Source organism: Crocodylus siamensis, chromosome 5 (genome assembly GCF_052110815.1).
Source record: "Crocodylus siamensis isolate JL-2025a chromosome 5, ASM5211081v1, whole genome shotgun sequence".
NCBI classification, from domain to species: domain Eukaryota; kingdom Metazoa; phylum Chordata; order Crocodylia; family Crocodylidae; genus Crocodylus; species Crocodylus siamensis.
The window spans coordinates 207459873-207481739 of NC_143399.1; the positions used below are offsets into that span (position 1 = coordinate 207459873).

At 50.6% G+C, this 21867-nt stretch overlaps 1 protein-coding gene across 1 annotated transcript in view; it reads left to right on the forward strand.

The window, feature by feature from the left end:
- LOC149865279 (uncharacterized) overlaps positions 1-17357 on the forward strand; it is an 83318-nt gene extending 65961 nt beyond the window's left edge. Inside the window, 6 exon segments of the mRNA XM_090048036.1 lie at positions 341-513; positions 1006-1132; positions 6227-6343; positions 12795-13411; positions 13413-16290; positions 16293-17357. Of these exon segments, the coding sequence (XP_089904162.1) occupies positions 341-513; positions 1006-1132; positions 6227-6343; positions 12795-13411; positions 13413-16290; positions 16293-16342 (3962 nt within the window). The 3' untranslated portion in view covers positions 16343-17357.
- Positions 17358-21867: the final 4510 nt, after the last annotated feature.

Here is a 21867-nt window from a genome sequence, read left to right on the forward strand (position 1 = left end):
TGGAGAAGAAGGACCTTTGCATTTCCCTCCCCCTGCCCTTAATGTGTGGATCTGATACAGTCCCTACATCTCTCGAGCTTCTTTCCCAAGGAGTGATATTCGTGCAGGCTCTGTCGTGGTGCTGTGATCACCACCCTGCACTGGGATAGAGTTATTGGGACTCATCTCCAGTTTCATGCCTGGGGAGGTCTGTTAGCCTTGGATTCTTCTGCCTCCACCTTCTTACACACACCGAAGCCTCTGGCTGCCTCTGTCCCAGGCCTGTTCAGGAGACTAGCAGGGCTTTCCCCATGCCAGCAGCACCAGGGCTCATCTGAGCATTCTCTTCTCCACCCCACAGGTGCTGGGACGCTGAGCAGAGCTGAGCAGCAGCCTCTTGAGGACAGGTCTGTTAACCTGGAGCTGCAGAGGACTTCCCCAGGGAGACTGGAGGAGAGGGGCTTCCTGACACCTGAGCCAGGCCAAGTGCAGAGACAGCAGAGCAAACCTGCAGAGCAGAGGGAAAGCTTGGAGGTGAGCAGGGCACTAGGTCCATTTGGGTGGGCAAGTACAGCTGGGGCAGAGCACAGGAGGAGCCACAGGTGGTGTTAAGAATTTGGGGTGCAGAGAGACCCAAAGAGCAACAAGTCTAGTGACAGATATTGCAAACACACCGAGCTGCATTAGCAGGACTTCCTCCCAAATGCAGGTATGCAGGGGTGCTGGCATGGGCAGGCCTTGTCAGAGTGCATGGAGTGGGGCTCCCTGCCTATAAGTGCTGCCCAGGCTGCCTCAAAGTATCAAGCAATTAAAACGTGATGAGCTGGGCTAAAGTTGACACATCAACTCCCAGGTCCACAGCTGCATCCACATCACATGTCAGCTGAAGATTGGGGAATATTGCACCCTTACCTGTCATGCCAAAGCCTGCAGTTAGTTGTAGTACCGAGTGATTGCAGACAGGGCTGTGGGGGCTGGAAGCAATTGGAAGAGGAGACACTAACAGTGTAATGCTTGTGACTGCAGCTCCAGGAGGTGTTTCAGGATGTGGCTGTGTACTTCACACGGAAGGAGTGGGAGCTGCTGGAAGATGAGGACAAGGTGCTTTACCGGGACCAGATGCTGAGGAATTTCCAAGCCCTCGTCTCCCTGGGTAAAGCACTGGTTCTTGCTTCTCCCTGGAGCTATTTGAACTCTGAAGTTTATTGTCGTCTTCGTGTTTCTCAGCAGTCATCCTCATGCACCTTTGGCTGGTGGTTTCAATCTACTTCCTCCCCACTGCTCTGTCAGTGATCAGACTTCTCACATATCATGTTAATAGATCCTCCTTCACTTTATTAAGCCACCTTCATTTGTGTCTTCCACATTCTTGTAACTGCTGGTGCATACAGATCCAGCGGTTTCTTGACAATGTGGTTTCTCTTTGCCTTCTTTCGATGTTCATAGAATCATAGAATCAATGAGTCGGGAGGGACCTAGACAGATCATCTAGTCCATGGGCAGGAAGGAGCACTGGGGTCATAAGACCCCAGCCAGGTGCCTATCCAGTCTCCTCTTGAAGATTTCCAGGGAAGGTGAGAGCACCACCTCTCTGGGAAGCCTATTCCAGGCTCTGGCCATCCTTACCATGAAGTAGTTCTTCCTAATATCTAACCTAAACCTATCCTCCCTCAGCTTGTGGCCATTGTTCCTGGTGACTCCAAGGGGGACCCTGGTGAATAGACTTTCCCCAAGTCCATGCTGCTGGCCCCTGATAAAGTTGTAGGCAGCCACGAGATCCCCCCTCAGTCTCCTCTTGCGGAGACTGAAGAGATTCAGGTCCCTCAGCCTCTCCTCATAGGGCTGGCCACAGAGGCCCCAACCATATGAGTGGCCTCCTCTGGACCCTCTCCAGGTTCTCCACGTCCTTCTTGAAGTGCAGCACCCAGAACTGGACACAGGACTCCAACTGCAGCCTGACCAGCACCACATAGAGGGGGTTCATACCTCTTCAATTCATTGTGTATCAATTCACTAACAGCACTTCCTTGGGGAATATTTCTAATTTTCTCCTTCACTAGTGTGTCCTTTCCAAACACATTTAACAGTCATAGCATGCTCAGTTCTGTACGATCTAGGGTTGCACCAATAGAAATGTTTTGGGCCGAAACTGATGGCCGATTTTTAAGGAGCCATATTGACCAATCCAATCTGATTCTGACCTGCAGCCAGGCAGGTTGGAGATAAGCATTGGGCTGGTAAGTCTGTTGTGGGGGAAGGACTGGGTGGAAGAAAGGGGCATGCAGTGGGCAGATTGAGGCCCATATGGCGAGGGAGGACATGAGGCTGAGGCTGGGGCTGGGGCAGGCATTGCTCAGCAGGGGAGGGGTGGGGCACTGGAGGGAGCTGTGAGTGGTTCATCTGGAGGGTGTGGTGGGGGATGGCTCCCACTGCTGCACACACCCCAGGAGGGCATGGGGGCATGTGCCTCCATATCTTCTTGAGCCCAAGCATGCTGCCACTGCGGGCTGGGACTGGAAGTGGCACTGGTGGGAGGTGGGCATGCTGAGCTCAGGGAGGGTGGCAGTGGCACTGGGAAGAGGTTTATGGGGGTGCTGCAGCCACTCCAAACTTTGCCACTGCAGCGCATTCCCCCACTCATGCTGTACCCCTTTTCCCAGCAGTGCCGCCATCCACCCCAAGCGCAGCCCGGCCCAGCCTTCCTTGCTGGGAAGACCCCAGTGCCACTCCGGCCCCAAGCCATCAGCACCCTGCCCTGCCCCACACAGATCCAGGGGCACACCCCCCTCCTGGGGTGCTTGCAGGAGCAGGGGTAGGAGCTGTCTCCTCTGGACCAGCCACTTGCGGCTCTGTTCCATGCCCCACTCCGTCCTGAATGAGCAATGCCTGCCCCAGCTCCACTCCCTCCTTCACTGTGGGGTCCTCGACCTGCCCCCCTCTATCCCTTCGCTCCTCCTGTCCCATCCCCAACAACAGACCTACCAGCTAATGCTGCTCTCTAAGCCACCAGGCTGCACTCCTGGCCATGTGTGTGCTGCAGCTGCGCACACGCACGGGCCATTTATCAGAGACCTTAATGGCCACATCATGCAAAATAAGCTGATTGCCGATGCTCTCAATTTTCCCGATATCAGTGCCGATCCGATATGGGACCAATGTATGGCATCTCTAGTACTATCTAAATCCTTTCTCTCCTCCTTTGGTTATGACCTAGTACCAGTTAATGGAACTCAATCTGCTCTGCTGCTACAACATGTGGATGATGCATTTCCTCAGGTCTTCCTCTAGTGACAGATATACACGTGATATAACCCAGGTACTTCTACCACGGGGTCACAGGAAGTTTCTCTCCACATTCCTCCCTAATATCTTCCTCTTCATGCACCAGAGACTCTGGCTTTGCTGTACATACATTTAGACCCGTGTTCTCAAGCATGCTCTGCCATTCTCAGAAGTGTTCTTCTTCTCCTAAAATCCTGCTGCAGATCAGACACCCATCACTGTGATAAGAAGTGGGGTGTGCAGGGCCTAATGAAAACCATTTTTTCATTTCCAGAGGATCTCTAATACAGGGGCTTGTTTTTCCTTGTGTGCAGGCTTGAGGTACTTACTTTTTCCTAGAACTGTATGCTTTTCTGCTGCTCTCTTTCCCCTCCACTTCCCTTGGAGGATTTCCTAAGGGGAGTGCTCAGATGCTTTCTGTAGCTCAACAAAGACCACATAGACCATTTATACATTATGGGCTTTCACATGCTATGAAATGTGTGTCTTTTCTCCTTATTTTGCTCATTTCCATGACTCTGATGAACTTTGTTTTACACATGGCAGTACTTCCCAATCTATGGACTCATCTCCATTCCCGGGATGATCATCCCATGGGATGGGATGCTAGATTCAGTTGCAACACCTGTTATTATAAAATCATCTTGTCCAGTGTCCTGGTGATGCTGATTTATCCTGTCTCCCAGAAAACAGTTTCATTGTCAGCCACCTGTCATGGATGCTTTTTGGTGCCACAGAGCCTCAATTCAAACCTTCACTGAGAACAAGCTCATTTCCATTCCTTTAACTGGAGTTGCACAGATGAGATGAATGTTATCAATCCATAAGTGTGTCCAATGTCTCTTCATTTTGGTATCTTGAAAACTGTAAAAACTTTATCTTTCTGCTCCCTAGTACATCACAGGTCACTGCATCCAGGGCCGTACCTGATGGGGGCACAAATTGGGGTGACCGCCCCAGGCCCTGCACTTTGGGGGGCCCTGCAGAGCTGGGCAGAGTGGTGTGGTGACTGCGCTGCCACCAGCTTCCTATCTGGCTGCTCGGCACGCCCGCCGCCGAATCCACCACTGAACCCGGTGTGTCTGGCCGCTCCCCTCCTCTCTCCTCCCACTGCTGAATCTGCTGCCAGCTTTCTTGCATCCAGAGACAGGGCTCCACACAGGCCGATTTGCCCTGGGCCCCCCACCCTGTTCAGATCATCTTGTCCTGTGCCTTGGTTATGTTGATTTATCTGGTCTCCCAGGAAACAGTTTCATTTTCAGCCACCTGTCATGGATGCTTTTCACTGCTACAGGTCCACACTTTAAACCTTCACTGAGAATAAGCTCATTTCCATTCCTTTAACTGGAGTTGCACTGGTGAGATAAATGATATCCATCCATGTGTCCAATGTCTCTTTATTTCTGTACCTTGAAAAGAGTAAAAGCATTATCTTTCTGCTCCCTAGTACATCGCGGATCACCATGCCTGTCCTTGGTGACTGTCAGTTTGATACCCTTTCTATACTAGGGAGTGGTTGGGGCTTTGTTTCCTATGACCATTCCTCCAGTACCTGCTTGACAAGGACCATCGTCTCTTCAAGTCTCCCTGCAAGACACGCTAGGAAATCTGGTCGTCACACCAGATGACAAAGCTAACCTATTTAACAACTTCTTTGCCTCCATTTTCCTGAGCAGAGACTGGATCAACCCCACCACCGGGCCCTCTCAGGACCCAGGGGAAGACGCACCTAGGCCAAGGGTCAGTGAGGATCTAGTCAGGGAACTTCTGGAGGGACTGGACATATTTAAATCAGCTGGTCCAGACGATCTCCACCCCAAGGTAAGGAGGGAATTAGCTGAGGTCATTGTGGGACGCCAGCACAGCTTTACGAGTACTCGTGGTGCTCTGGTGTGGTGCCAGAGGACTGGAAGAGAGCCAACGTGGTTTCCATCTTCAAAAAAGGGAGGAAGGAGGACCCGGGAAACTATAGGCGAATTAGTCTTACCTTGATCCTGGGGAATCTCATTGAGAGAATTATCCTGGCACATGTCTATGAGGGGCCAGCAGGGGAGGTTATGCTTAGGGGCAACCAACACGAGTTCATCAGAGGCAGGTCCTGTCAGACCAACCTGGTGGCTTTCTTCGACCAGGTCACCAAATCCTTAGATGCAGGGGTAGCAGTGACGTAGTCTTTCTAGACTTTAGGAAGGCCTTCGACACTTTCTCTCACCCCATTCTCATTAAAAAACTGGGGGACTGTGGTGTCAACACCTACACAGTGAAATGGGAGGAGGTGATCCTCGCCCCCCATGCAACACTGGTCAAGCCGCAGCTGGTGTACTGCATCCAGTTCTGGATGCCGCACTTCAAGAGGGATGTGGACAGCATGGAGAGGGTCCAGAGGAGGCCACCCACATGATCAGGTGGAAGCAGGGCAGGCCCTACAAGAAAAGGCTATGGGACCTGAACCTGTTCAGCCTCCAGAAGAGAAGGCTGAGGGGGATCTAGTGGCCTGTTACAAAGTAGTCAGAGGGGACCAGCAGGCATTGGGGGAGTCCCTGTTCCCCTGAGCACTGCCAGGAGTGACCAGGAATAACGCTCACAAGCTGGCAGAGGGGAGATACAGATTAGACATAAAGAGGTGCTGCTTCATGGTCAGGGCGGCTAGGATCTGGAACCAACTTCAAAGCGAAATGGTACAGGCTCCTACCCTGGGGGTCTTTAAGACAAGGCTAGACAACACCTTGCTGGGGTCATTTGACCCCAGTACTTTTTCCTGCCAAGGCAGGGGGTCAGACTTGATGATCTGCTCACGTCCCTTCTGACCCTACAACTATGAAACTATGCAGTGCCTTCCCTTTCACCATAAAAGTTTCCTCCTCAATGAAGTGTTGAGTTCACTGGATCCATTCCCCAAATCCCAGTTGGTTATTCTGCATCCAGTACCCAGTCACAAACACTCTTTAACCACTGTCCCAAACAGGACATCGAGGTCCCACCCCTGACTTAATCTGCCGCATCCAGCAAGGACAGGTGGAGCTGTGGGTCTGTGATGATGAGGATGGTGGGGAAATCTCAAAGTCAGAGGAGCTGCTGCCAGGTGAGTTGTGGCTATCCCCTCCACCGAATTCCCCTCTCTGAAATGCTCCATGCCCAGAGTGCCAGGGCATCCTGGGAACTGCTGACCTGTCCTGTGCTGCCATTGCAGGGTGCTGACCTGAAGGACAGTATGTTGTACTGTAACGTGTCCAGGCAGGTGTTGTTCCCCCTTTCTGAAAACCAATGATATGTTGCCTTCTTCTCCCCATAATTACAGCTATTAGGGGACAATTGAGTTTGCTGTCTTGATTTATTGGCCCAGATATGGTTTCCCTGGGATACCATAGAATCATAGAAATCGGGTCGGAAGGGAACTTGTAGATCTTCAAGTCTGACCCTCCTGCCTGGGCAGGAGAAAAAACTGCGCTCAAATGATCCCAGCTAGGTAGGCATCAAGCCTCCTCTTAAAGACCCCCAGGGTAGGAGCCAGCACCCCACTTCCCTTGGAAGTTGGTTCCAGCTCCTAGCCGCCCTGACTGTGAAGTAGTTCTTATGGATGTCTTATGGATGTCTAATCTAAACCTATTCTCCAACAACTTGTGGCCATTATTCCTTGTTATGCGGGGGGGCGCTCAGGAAAACAAGGTCTCCCCCAAACCCTTCTGGTCCCCCCTAGTGAGTTTATAAATGGTCACCAGGTCCCCCCTCAGCCTTCTCTTGTGAAGGCTGAACAGGTTCAGGTCCCGCAGTCTCTCACTGTGGGGTCTGCCCTGTTGTCCCCAGATCGTGCAGGTGGCCTCCTCTGGACCCTCTCCATGTTGTCCACATCCCTCCTGAAGTGGGGCTCACAGAACTGAACACAGTACTCCAGCTGTGGCCTGACCAATGTTGCGTAGGGAGGGAGGATCACCTCCTTGGCCCTACTTGAGATGCACCTGTGGATACATGACAAGGTGCAGTTAGCCCTGCCAACCGTGACCTCGCATTGTCGGCCCATGTTCATCTTGGAGTCAGTAATGACTCCAAGATCCCTTTCTGCCTCCATGCTGTCAAGAAGGGAGTTTCCCATCTTATAAGTCTGCTGCAGGTTACTACCATGATCTTAGATTTGCATCTTCACTTAGTAATGTAGAGTTCATTCCTCGGCCCAAGGTAGCCTTACCTTTGTAACACCCTCTCTCAGGACATGATGGTATTTGTAGTCCCCCAGGGAAAACAAGATGATGTACAGAAGCTCTGTTTAACCAAAAGCTGGGGCTCTCCCTGACTCCTCCTGGTCAGGTTGACCTGGAACCCAAGAAGCGAGTCAGGCTGCATTAAATGGCTCCATGGCAGAAGCTTTCATAGATTCATAGATGTAGGGTTGGAAGGGACCTTGCAGAAGGGATCTTCTAGTCCTATGTCAAATGACCCCAGCTATGTATTCGTCAAGCCTTCTCTTAAAGACCCCCAGGGTAGGAGCCAGCACCACTTCCCTTGGAAGTTGGTCCCAGATCCTAGCCAGCCTGACTGTGAAGTAGCGCCTCCTGATGTCTGGTCTGAACCTACTCGCTAACAACTTATGGCTGTTATTCCTTGTTACTCTGGGAGGTGCTCGTGGGAACAAGGTCTCTCCCATTCCCCACTGGTCCACGCTAGTAAGTTTATAGACAGCCACCAGGTCCCCTCTCAGCCTTCTCTTGTGAAGGCTGAACAGGTTAAGGTCCCGTAGCCTCTCCTCATAGGGTCTGCCCTGCTGTGTCCTGATCATGCAAGTGGCCCTCCTTTGGACCCTCTCCATGTTGTCCACATCCCTCCTGAAGTGCGGTGCCCAGAACTGGATGCAGTACTCCAGCTGCGGCTTGACCAGTGTTGCATGGGGGGCGAGGATCACCTCCTTGGCCCTGCTTGTGATACATCTGTAGATGCACAACAAGGTGCGGTTAGCCCTACTGACCATGTCCTTGCATTGGTGGCCCATGTTCATCTTGGAATTGATAATGACTCCAAGATCTCTTTCTGCCACCGTGCTTTCGAAAAGGGAGTTCCCCAGCCTTTAGGTATGCTGCTGGTTCTTACTGCCCAAGTGCAGCACCCTGCATTTGTCAGTACAGAATCCCATCCTATTCTCATTTGCCCGTCCCTGTAACCTGTTCAGGTCCAGCTGTATCCTGTCCCTCCCTTCTGGCATGCCCACCTCACCCCAAATCTTGGTGTCATCCACAAATTTAAACAGGATGCTTTTCACCCCCTTGTTCAAGTCGCTAATAAAGAAATTGAACAGTGCAGGCCCAAGGACCGAGCCCTGTGGGATTCCATTGCTCACATCCCTCCAGGTCGAATATGACTCATCCGCCACCACTCTGAGTATGGCCCCTCAGCCAGTTTGCTATCCATCTGATTGTGCAGGCATCAATGCCACAGTTGCCTAGCTTTTTAATGAGAATGGGGTGGGAGACAGTGTCAAAGGCCTTCTTGAAGTCCAGAAAGACTACATCCACCTCGACACCTGCATCCAATGGTTTTGTGACCTGATCGTAGAAGGCAATCAGGTTCGTCTGACAGGACCTGCCCTTAATGAAACCATGCTGGTTGCCCCTGAGCATCATCCCCGCTGCTGGCCCTTCACAGATGTGTGCCTTGATAATCTTCTCAAAGAGCTTTCCCAGGATCGAAGTAAGACTAACGGGCCTATAGTTGCCCGGGTCCTCCCTCCTCCCATTTTTGAAGATGGGGACCATATTGGCCTTCTTCCAGTCATCCGGTACCTGGCCAGAGCACCACGAGTGGCTGTAAAGCTGTGCCAGGGCCCCACAATACCCCCTGCCAATTCCCTCAACACCATGAGGTGAAGAGCATCTGGACCTGCTGATATGAACATGTCCAGCCCCTCCAGAAGCTCTCTAACTCAGTCCTCCCTGACCCCAGGCCTAGCAGTGTCGCTCCTGATTCTGTCCCAAATCTCGGTGGGGGAGTCCTGGTCCCTGCACAAAAAATGGAGGCAAAGGATTTGTTAAAAAGGTCTGCTTTTTCCTCTGGTGCAACCACCAGATTTCCTAGTGTATCCTGCAGGGGCCCCACATTACCCACTGCCTTCTTCATACTTCCTATGTATTTCATGTTGTGGGAGGAAGGAAGTCCCCCATGTTTTGCACCAGAATTGCCCCCTTCCTATTTCCTCTCTAGGACCCTCAGTGTCACAAAGTCTGAGACTCAGCACAGAGTCCAGGTTCAGGATCATGCCAAGCTCTTACACCCAGTTCAGACTCTTGTGACACAGGGCAGCTGGGGCTTGTCAGCAGAGGAAAGCTCCATGTGCCCATTCCCTGCACCAGCCCTTGCCTTGGAAGCAGGCAGAAAGCAAAGCCCTGCTCCTTTCAGAAGAGACAGCCACAGCCCTTGCCGACCCACAGGTCCAGGGGACACATGCCCCACATTCCTCCCCCAGGGTGTGCATAGCCGCAGGAGCCGCACCTCCCAGACAAGCCGACTCCATCCTGTGTCCCTCCCCTCTCTAACCTGACTGGGCCCAGCCCCAACCCTACTCCCTCCCTCATGATGGGGGCCCTGATCTGCCCCCCCGATCACCCTTTCCCCCAGGAGACTTAGCAGCTGAATGCTGCTTTCTAGAGCTGTGCAAAGCTTTGGATCATGATTTGGATTCAGAGATGATTTGGATGATTCAGAGGTCAAATCAACGAATCTGAATTGAATCGCTGGAAGCTTTAGGCTTTAAGAATCAATTTGGAGTTTCCAGAATCATTCAGAAAAGATTTGGAGATTTGGCCAAGGGGTATCAATTAAATATCTATAATTTTGTTGTCTTTTGGCTGATTTAGATTAAACATGCAGGGATGGTAGCCTCTGCTGAGAGCATGATGCACGCAAGTTTCAAGGAGATAGGTGCAGGGGTTTCTGGGAAACTGCACCCCAAAGTTCTGAAAGCAAAACTCATGTCACAGGTGTGTTAGGCCACAGTGGGGTGAAAACTGCAGGGATGGTAGCTCTTGCTGAGGCCACAAAGCCTGCCAAGTTTCAAGGAGATGGGTGCAGGGGTTTGGGGCAAACTGCACCTCAAGCTGCAGACAAGCAAAACTCATGACATGGGTGACACTGTGTGTGTTAAGGTGCAGCAGGGTGAAAGCTGCAGGCCTGCTAGCCCCTGCTGAGGCCACGAAGCGCAGTGACTATCAAGGAGATAGGTGCAGGGGTTCTGGGGCCCTGCACCTCTAGCTGCTGTCAGGCAAAACTTGTGACATGGGTGCTTGTGGGACTGTGTCTGTCTTGGGGCATGGGGTGTGGGGGACGGAGACAGGGACACATGACTACTGTAGGCCTGGCTGCTAAGCTACAGTGTTACCAATCAATCATGATTCACCCAGGGACCAGCTCAATACACAGTAGCTAGCTACTAGTAGCTGCTAGATAATGAGTAAGGATTAACACCTACAAAACCACAAACTAAGGAGAGGAAATAATAATGAACACAGACAATCAACTGCCCTAAGACAGAAACAGTCAGTGGCACAAGCACGCATGTCACAAGTTTTGTCTGTCGGTAGCTAGGGATGCAGGGCCCCAGACCCCTCCTGCACCTATCTCCTTAACAGCTGGCAGGCTTTGTGGCCTCAGCAGGGGCTAACAGGCCTTCAGTTTTTACCTTGCTGCACCTTAACACAGTGTCACGCATGCCACGAGTTTTGCTTGTCAGCAGCTTGAGGTACAGTTTCCCCCAAACCCCTGTACCTATCTCACTGAAACACGGCAGGCTTTGTGGACTCACCAGGGGCCACCACCCCTGTAGTTTTCAACCTTCTGTGGCTTAACACATACACGTGACATAAATTTTGCTTTCAAGAATTTGGGTTGCAGTTTCCCTCAAACCCCTGTACCTATCTCCTTGAAACTTGGCACGTGTCATGTGTGGCAGAAGGCCACCTGTGTTTCTTCCCAAAAACTCTGCTCTGTGACAATTTGGTTAGGATGGGTCCAGAAGAGGATACACACCTTACCCTATCTCTTTAGGTAACCTGAAATGGATACATTCCTGAGGGAGGGGAGAAACCTGCTCCCTCTGCCTACATGACTGGCATCACATACCTGGGTGAGGGGCTTGGGCACCCTGGTGGGATAGAGACTGCCAGTCTGCCCAGTAACCAGTGATGCATTTCAAGTTGGTTGGCTGACAGCCAACAAGTGCTGGTCTCCACGAGGAAAACTCAGAGAGAGAGAGAGGAGCTGGACCATCTGAAACTTGCTCTGTCTCAAAACTCTTGATCAATGAACTGCCTGCCTCCAGAGGGAATCTCCACCTGCCTCTGGATGATACTCGTGAGTAAGCTACCTGAGATCTAACTAGATATATAGCTTGCAGTAACTCAGATGCATGATCAAAGTCTACTCCAGCCACCCTGTTTGCTCTGTAGGATTTCTCTGATACTACTCAACTGTGTACCCTAGTCCAACCCTACCCCTTGTAACCAATAAAGTTCTCCTCTGTACCTAACATGGGAGACTTATTGGGAGTGGGTCTAGATTATGCCTTGGGGTACTCTTGGTTTGGCTAACTATGGGAGACCACTACTTGTGCTTCTGACTGAGGGAAGCATCCCGTTTTTGAAGGGAGTCAAGTACCCTACGGCTACTAGGCCTGTGTTTCCCAGGGGACGCAGAGCCAGAATCAAGCCCATCCCTGGGTGGTGGCAGCTCTACCCACAAGCTAGCGGGTGTACTCCAGGAATGGGGTCGGCCAGACATGAGGCATCTCCAGAGGAAGTGGGTTGGCCAGATGTGAGGCGCCCCCAGGGAGGCACTCGGCGCCTGGAAGGTGGTCAGGCGCAGTGAGGTGGGTGGCTCAAAGCAGGAGCACCCCCCACTGGCCCACCACATCATGCTCTCAGCAGAGGCTACCATACCTGCAAGTTTCATCTGAATCAGTCAAAAGACAACAATGTTATAGATATTTCATTGATTCTCCATTATACTCTATGGCCGAATCTCCGAATCAGCTCCAAATCTTCCAAAGTGATTCGGCCGAATCAATTCAGAAAAACTGTTTGGATCTCCAAATTGAATCTCTGGCATCCGAATTGGCCGAATCCAAATTGAATAGTTCCCTATTCATATAGGCCTACTGCTTTCCAAGCTGCCAGGCTGCATATTGACAGTTGGATCATTATCGACCAAAATGGCTCGTTAATAATCGGCCATCAGTATCAACTCAAAAAATCTTTATTGGTGCACACATGTCCTTGTCTCAGCAGGGTCCGAGGTGATGAGGCTGACAGCTGGGTTAGAAACCCTGAGAGTCTGACTCTGAACTCCCCTGAGTAGGGAACATTAGCCCACCACAAGGACCTGCCTTTCCCTCACTCCCTGCAATTTGAGTTTTGGAAGGAAGACCTTGATTTCTTGAGGGAACACAAGGACAAAAAGTCCAGGCCTACTCAGGCCCATCCCAGCAGAAGAAATAGTAGTGTTTGCCCCTTGCCAGCAGCTCAGGGACTAATCTGGAGTTTCTCTTCCCCATGTAGCAGGTGCCTGGCTCCTCGGTGGAGCTGAGGAGGATAATCCTGCGGAAGGGCCTTCAAACCTGGAGCCAACATGGACTTCCCCAGGGAATTTTGGTGATGTGGACTCCCTGAGACCTGAGAAGGATCAATGGCCCAAGAGTCAGGGGAGACCCCAGAAGCAGATGAAGAATGTAGCAGGGAACCAGGTACCATCTCCAGTTGGGCGGGAGAGTGGAGAAGGGGCAGAACCCAGAAAGAGCCCTGGATTCAGGGAAGAATTTGTGGAGCTGAGAGACCTAAAGAGCCATTGGAAAGATGCACTGCATCCCAGCCAAGACATTGGGAAGGGCCTCAGAGGAAAGCAGGAGCTCACTGCTAAGCGCCAGGGTAAGGCCCACACTTTCCCCAAGGTCAGAAAAACCTTTAACTGCCCATCCCTCCTGGCTCTTCACAAGATAAGACACACTGGGGAGAAGCCCCACGTATACATCAGATGTGGGAAGAGCTTTACCTGCCTCTTGACCCTGGTTCCTCACCGCCCATCCCATTCTGGAAAGCTACCCCACTGCTTCACCAAGTGGGTGAAGAGCTTTGTGGGACCCATAGACCTGGTCAAGCACATACATTTGCAGAAGGGGAAGTGTCAGGCACAGCTGTGTCAAGTGTGACAAGACCTTCACCCATTTTTTCTCCCTGTCTCAGCACCAATGCACCCACCTGGGCAGGAAGACTCACCGCTGCACTGAGTGCAGGAAGAACTTCATCTGCTGGCAAGACCTGTCCCAGCACCAGTGTGGGCAGCACCACTGTACCAAGTGTGGGAAGAGATTCAAGCAGCTCTCCAACTTGGCCAGGCACTGGTGCATGCACACAAGGGAGAAGCCACATCAGTTCTCAGAGTGCGGGAAGAGCTTTACCCGTTCCTCCAACCTGACCCAGCACCATCATATCCACACGCAAAAGAAACGAAATCAATGTTCGGTGTGTGGTAAGAACTTCACGCTCTCCTCCAAGCTGGCCCAGCACCAGCTTATCCATACAGGGGAGAAGCCACATCAGTGCTCAGAGTGTGGGAAGAGTTTCTCTCGCTCCTTCAGCCTGGCCCGGCACCAACTTATTCATACAGGGGAGAAGGCACATCAGTGCTTGGAGTGTGGGAAGAGCTTCTCTCTCTCCTCCAGCCTGACTGAGCACCAGCGTATCCACACAGGGGAGAAGCCACATCGGTGCTTGGACTGTGGTAAGAGGTTCACTCGCTCCTCCACCCTGGTTCAGCACCAGCGGATCCACACAGGAGAAAAGCCACATCAGTGCTTGGAGTGTGGTAAGAGCTTCGCTTACTCCTCCAACCTGGCCCGGCACCAGCTTATCCACACAGAGAAGAAACCACATCAGTGCTTGGAGTGTGGTAAGAGCTTCACTCTGTCCTCCAGCCTGGCACAGCACCAGCTCATTCATATGGGAGAGAAGCCACATCAGTGTTCTGAGTGCGGTAAGAGCTTCACTCTCTCCTCCAGGCTGGCCCAGCACCAGCTTATCCATACACGGGAGAAGCCACATCAGTGCTCGGAGTGTGGGAAGAGCTTCGCTCACTCCTCCAGGCTGGCCCAGCACCAGCTTGTCCATACAGGGGAGAAGCCACATCAGTGCTCAGAGTGTGGGAAGAGGTTCACTAAATCCTCCCACCTGGCCCGGCACCAGCTCATTCATACAGGGGAGAAGCCACATCAGTGCTCAGAGTGTGGGAAGAGCTTCACTGTCTCCTCTAGCCTGGCTAAGCACCAGCTTATCCACACAGGAGAGAAGCCACATCAGTGCTCAGCGTGTGGGAAGAGGTTCACCCAATCCTCCCACCTAGCTCGGCACCAGCTCATTCATATGGGGGAGAAGCCACATCAGTGCTCAGAGTGTTGGAAGACCTTCACTGACTTCTCCAGGCTGACCCAGCACCAGCTTATCCACACAGGAGAGAAGCCACATCAGTGCTCAGAGTGTGGGAAGAGTTTCACCCAATCTTCCAACATGGCCCGGCACCAGCTCATTCATATGAGGGAGAAATCACACCAGTCCTTGGAGTATAGGAAGAGCTTCACTGTGTCTTCCAGCCTGGGTAAGCACCAGCTCATTCATATGGGGTCGAAGCCACATAAGTGCTCAGAGTGTGGGAAGAGCTTCGCTCACTCCTCCAGGCTGGCTCAGCACCAGCTTATCCACACAGGGGAAAAGCCACATCAGTGCTCAGAGTGTGGGAAGAGATTCACCCAGTCTTCCAACATGGCCCGGCACCAGCTCATTCATATGAGGGAGAAGCCATATCAGTGCTTGGAGTGTGGGAAGAGCTTCACTGTGTCCTCCAGCCTAGCTAAGCACCAGCTCGTTCATATGGGGGAGAAGCCACATCAGTGCTCAGAGTGTGGGAAGAGCTTCACTCACTCCTCCAGGCTGGCCCAGCACCAGCTTATCCACACGGGGGAGAAGCCACATCAGTGCTCAGAGTGTGGGAAGAGATTCACCCAGTCTTCCAACATGGCCCGGCACCAGCTCATTCACATGAGGGAGAAGCCACATCAGTGCTCAGAGTGTGGGAAGAACTTCACTCTCTCCTCCAGCCTGGCTAAGCACCAACGTATCCACACAGGGGATAAGCCACATCAGTGCTCAGAGTGTGGGAAGAGGTTCACCCAATCCTCCCACCTAGCCCGGCACCAGCTCATTCATATGGGGGAGAAGCCACATCAGTGCTTGGAGTGTGGTAAGAGCTTCAGTCTTTCCTCCAGCCTGGCTAAACACCAACGTATCCACACAGGGGCGAAGCCACATCAGTGCTTGGAGTGCGGTAAGAGCTTCACTCTCTCCTCCAGCCTGGCTAAACACCAACGTATCCACACAGGGGAGAAGCCACATCAGTGCTCAGAATGTGGTAAGCACTTCAGACAGTCCTCCAGCCTGGTTGAGCATCTGCGTATCCACACAAGAGAAAAGCCACATCAGTGCTCAGAGTGTGGGAAGAGCTTCGCTTTCTTCTCCAGCCTGGGTAAGCACCAACGTATCCACACAGGGGAGAAGCCATATCAGTGCTTGGAGTGTGGTAAGAGGTTCACTCAGTCCTCTACCCTGGCTCAGCACCACCATATCCACACAGGAGAGAAGCCACATCAGTGCTTAGAGTGTGGTAAGAGCTTCGCTCGCTCCTCCAGGCTGGCTCAGCACCAGCTTATCCATACAGGGGAGAAACCACATCAGTGCTCAGAGTGTGGGAAGAGCTTCACCCGATCCTCCCACTTGGCCCGGCACCAGCTCATTCATATGGGAAAGAAGCCACATCAGTGCTCTGAGTGTGGGAAGAGCTTCACTGTCTCCTCCAGCCTGGCTAAGCACCAGCTCATCCACACAGGAGAGAAGCCACATTGATGCTTGGAGTGTGGGCAGAGCTTCATCCAGTCCTCCCACCTGTCTGAGCACAAGCTCATCCACACAGGGGCGAAGCCACATCAGTGCTCGGAGTGTAGTGAGAGCTTCCCTCACTCCTCCCCCAGCACCAGTGTATCCATATCCAGGAGCATCCATAATTCTTCCAGCTATGCTGGAATTGCTTGGGGACATATACCTGCTCAGTAGGGCTGTGCAAAATTTCACTAGCAGTCTCGTTTTGACGCTTTTTCGACTCATTTCGATTAGCAATAGTTCACCCATCATTCAACCCTTTTAGGGCTGTGCAGAACCCAAATGACACAGAGGCCTATCCCTAAAGTTTGATGAAAGGAGGGGTTTAAAAGAAACGCTTCATACAAAGGCCAGCCCAGATGCTTGGGGAACTTGTGAGTAGATGGTCTTTAAATCAGCCCCATTCCCATCATTCTCTAAAAGCAGGCAGTGCTTCCAGGGGGAGACGTACCTTCACAATAGGGTTCACCCCCTCATGCAACTGGCTCTATATGACATCCAGGGCCTGTGCTTCGTGGACTGCCAGCTTTGTCTTCCCTCCTGGTCCCAGTGTTCTGGTATGTGAGGTTCTAGATTTGCAGGAAGGAGGACAATTACTGCTGGGCAGGCATTCCCTGCCTTCCACCCTTACCTTGCCTTTCTTCCCCACCATGTCACCCCACTTTCAGGCTCACACGTGCTCACTGGGGTCTGCAATAAACTGATACTGCCACTGCATGAGCTCAATTTGGCAGGTTTTGCTTCTCAGCCACTCTGGTCTCCTCCCACAATCCCTTCATCCCATTCTCTATAATGTATTCCTTGCTAATTGAGTCCCACAATTTAACACTGGGCTGGGAAATTATTTGGCTGGAGAGCTGCTTACAGAGTTTAGGTAAGCTGTCACATATGTAGCCCCACCCCTTGACAGATGCCCCACCCTTTAGTTAACATATTGGGACTGGAAGTCCAGCCCCCCTAAACCCTGAGCTTTTCCACCAGAAGTCCCTTCCCTTGCCTCCAGAAGCACTCCTCGGAACCAGAAAAATATCAAATTATATTCTAAAAATCAAACATCTAGAACATTCATTAAATTGTTTTTGTCCTGATTTACATGTGTACAAGGTACACAGAGGTGATTCCACAGTAGCTTAAAATGAAGTCATACTCTTCTATATTATTGGAGGATGGATATTGGTTTGTGGGGTCTGTGGGTAAATGGGGTGTTGGGGATGTGGGTGTGAGGATATGGGGTGTCGTGTGTGAGGGATCTACATTGCAGTAGCTTTAATTGCTTATATTGCTAGTTTTTATACTGAATTATTTAGCCATTAAGATAAAGTTAAATATTGTTATGATTTGCTTTCCATGATATTTTAATCAGTCATTATTGTTCTGGAATGAACCATCTATTAAATTTCTTATTGCTTAGCATAAATATATTTTACCTATTTGTCTCATGATTTTTTAACTTAAATTTGGTATAAGAAAAATGCTTATGTAAGGTCTGGCATGTTTGAAAAGAGGTAATGAAAGAATGAATGATGTATGTATGTGACAATGTGAAGGAAGACAGTCCCCTTGCACCAGATGAAAATAGCCTTCTGTGGCTTAACAGTTAAAGATTGCAGTGACGTTGGGTCACCAGTCAAGGATTACCAAATACTAAACCATGCCTTCACCCTGACGGCTGAAGACTACAAGCAGCGGCCCCCCTGAAGATTGTAGACTACAAAGCCAGAAGATCACATCCTACCAAGCCCAGCCTGCCAGTTGGACAAGGAGGATGACCTTTGTTGAGCTGACACTAGCATATTAATCTTTTAATTGGGTGTGCTATTATCTAGTTTTATTTAGGTTTTACTGTTACACAACACAAGGCTTGGACTCCACTTTGCATTACTTAGCATAAATAAGAATAGTTTTTTTATTTCAAGTTGACAAATTAAGTTGTTATTTGTCTATACTCTGATTAGTATATTTTCATATATTTTTTTCTTTATATTATTCCATAACATTTGGATGCATGGATGAATCAATGTAGAGTGAATGGTAAAAGCAGAGCAAGCTATGAATACGTGTCTATAAACAAGTTACCAGATGGTGGATCAGGCTGCAGAAGGCTGAAGAACCAATTGATACCAGATGAGGAAAAGATAAGCAGTAGAGACCAGCTTAAAACAAGGCCTGGACAGCATCCCAAGGCTAAAGGACTCCCTTTCTGATGGATACTGCCTACACCGTGATAACAGAGGAACTTTGAATGATACTAGCACCTGGGGCAATGATGTATGAGCTTGACCTCATGCCAGGATGGAAGAGTACCCTAGTCTCAAACAAAGACCTGCAATCCCTATAGTTTCATAGTTCATAGTTGGTCGGGTCGGAAGGGACCTAAGCAGATCATCAAGTCCGTCCCCCTGCCATGGGCAGGAAAGGATGCTGGGGTCAAATGACTGTCGCTAGGTGATTGTCTAGCCTCCTTTTGATTTCCCCAGGGTAGGGACGAGCACCACCTTCCTTGGAAGTTGGGTCCAGCTCCTAGCCACCCTGACCGTAAAGTAGTGCCTCCTGATGTCTAGCCCAAATCTACTGTCAGTCAGCTTATCGCTGTTATTCCTTGTTATTCCTGGTAGTGCTCAGGGACACAGGGGCTATCCCATTGCCTGCTTGTCCCCCTTGGCAAGTTTGTAGGCAGCCACCAGATCCCCTCTCAGCCTTATCTTGTGGAAGCTGAACAGGTTCAGGTCCCATAGCCTCTCTTCATAGGGCCTGCCCTGCTGCCCCCTGATCATGTGAGTGGCCTTCCTCTGGACCATGTCAATGCTGTCCACATCCCTCCTGAAGCGCGGTGCCCAGAATGACACAGTACTCCAACTGCGGCCTTACCAATGTTGCGTAGATGGGGAGGATCACCTTGGACCTGCTCATGATGGATCTATGGATGCATGACAAGGTGCGGTTGACCCTTCTGACTGCATCCCCACATTGGCGGCCCATGTTCATCTTTGAATCAACAGTGACTCCAAGATCCTTTTCTGCCGCTGTGCTGACAAGAAGAGAGTTCCCCAGCCTGTAGGTATGCTGCTGGTTCTTCCTCCCCAGGCGCAATATCTTGCACTTGTCCATATTGAAACCCATCCTATTCTCATCCGCCCACCCCTGTAACCTGTCCAGATCTAGTTGTAGCCTATCCCTCTCTTCTAGCATGCTCACTTCTCGCCACATCTTAGTGTCATCTGCAAACTTGAACAAGGTGCTTTTTCCTCCCCTTGTCCAAGTCACCGATGAAAATATTGAACAGTGCGGGCCCAAGGACAAGCCCTGGGGGACCCCACTGCCCACGTCTCTCGGCTGAAAATGACCCGTCCACCACCGCTCTCTGGGTGCGGCCCTCCAGCCAATTTGCAACCCATCGACACCACAGTCACCTAATTTTTTAATGAGGATGGGGTGGGAGACCGTGTCAAAGGCCTTCCTAAAGTCCAGAAAGACTATGTCCACTGCAACACCTGCGTCCTAGGATTTTGTGACCTGGTCATAGAAGGCAACCAGGTTGGTCTGACAGAACCTGCCTCTAATGAACCCATGTTGATTACCCCTAAGTATAATCTCCCCTGCTGATCCCTCGCAGATGTGCTCCTGGATAATTTTCTCAAAGACCTTTCCCAGGACTGAGGTAAGACTAACAGGCCTATAGTTTCCTGGGTCCTCTTTCCCCCCTTTTTTGAAAATGGGGACCAAGTTGGCCTTTTTCCAGTCCTCTGGCACCTGGCCAAAGCAACACAAGTGCTTGTAAAGCTGTCCCGGGCTCCCGCAATGACCTCTGCCAATTCCCTCAGCACTCTGGGGTGGAGATCACCAGGACCAGCTGATCTGAACACGTCCAGTCCCACCAGAAGTTCCCTGACTATGTCTTTGCTGACCCTGGGCCTGGCTGCACCTCCCCTGGGTCCCTCCAGATTCCCAGTGGGGAGGATGTCTCTGTCCCTGATCAGAAAAATGGAAGAAAAGAATCTGTTAAGGAGATTAGCTTTCTCATCTGGTGCTACCACCAGATTACCAAGCATGTCATGCAGAGGCCCCACATGACTTGGTAGTTTATGTATTTAAAAAAGGACTTCTTGTTATCTTTGATCGGGGTTGCTAGTCCCATGCCATCTCTGCCTTAGCCTTCCTAACAGCCCCCCTACAATCTCAAGCAATGGAGGTATGATCCTTCTTGGTGATCTGCCCTTCTATTGGGTGTATGCCTCCTTTTTGGCTTTGAGACATTCCTGGATGCTTGGGGGCTTTTGAGTGCTTTTCCCCCCTTTGATCCGTGTGGGGATTGTCACCCTTTGGGCTTGGAGGATCGTCTCCTTAAGAAATGACCACTCTTCTTGGACTCCCAATCCTCATGCCCTCCAGGACCTCAGTGCCTCCCTGACTAGTCTCCTTACCTCATTGAAATCTGCCCTCCTGAAGTCCAGGGCTGCTGCCTTGCTGCAGGCCCTTGACACCCTGCACTGGATGGTGAATTCCAGCAGGTGATGATCCCTCACCAGGTCATCGCCTTTGGCCAAGACCAGGTCCAACAAGGTAGGATCTATAAAAACATAAAAGAACAGATCTATAAAAGAACAGATTTATCAACATAAAGGTGGGAACTCATTCTGCAAACTTGCCAGAAGCACTGGTGCGTCTGTACACCCAACTTCCATTGGGATCTCAGTATGCCTAGGCTGCCAACCTAGAGCAAATATTGAGCAACTGACTTCAGTAACTATAACATCTGCAGAGAGAAGAAGAATGAATGTGTATATGTGTGTGTTGATGTGTGTATCATTTTAAGGTTGTATTCTCAATAAACATGGCAAATTGCCGTGTCCCTCCTAATAGAGGTCTTGCTTGCTTTTTAATATAATATACGCTTCATGTGTATTACACCTTCGCATCTGACTCAGCAGAATCCATGAACTTGTGTGGACAGCTATCATTATAAAGAATGAGCACAAAGAAGAGGCTTTGGGTCTGCCCACTTGCAAGGAGTTTTGGGCGCGTCCAACAAGACCTGACTCCATTCCTCGTGCTCTATCCAGCTGGCCACAAGACTGACCCAAGCAACTTTAGAACTTGATAACACCTTAACCTTTGCAGGACTGTCTAATTATCTGTGTGCGTGCTTGGTTTTTTGCATGAATGAATGAGTATGTATGGGAATGAGTGAAGCAGATGGCTTTGCCATTTTTTATTCTTTTCATGTTGCATGTTTATGTTCCAATAAATGGGGCATTGTGCCTTATCCCCGATAAGATTCCTGCTTGTTTTTAATTTGGGCGAGCTCAGGGCAGGTTGAATTGGTAAGCTGTCAGAAGAGAGAGAGAGAGGGGTGGGTGGCTTAAGGCTGACAGATTTTAAAAGAATGGAAGTGAATGTGGTTTATAACTAAGAAGTTTCAGGGGGTATAGGGACCAGACACTGGTAGAGAAATGAACCCTATTAAAACAATGGGTCCAAGAAAAAGGTACCTGTCCCTGGAGTCTGAGTGCCTTTCAAGGACATGACAGCTTAAAGCAGGCTTATAAGGCATTTAATGTTTTGGTTACTGCTACCAAATCAAAAGTAAGAAGAAAAAGAAAACAGAAGCCATTTTTATTTCCTGGAAGCTGCAAAGTACTATATAAATTTA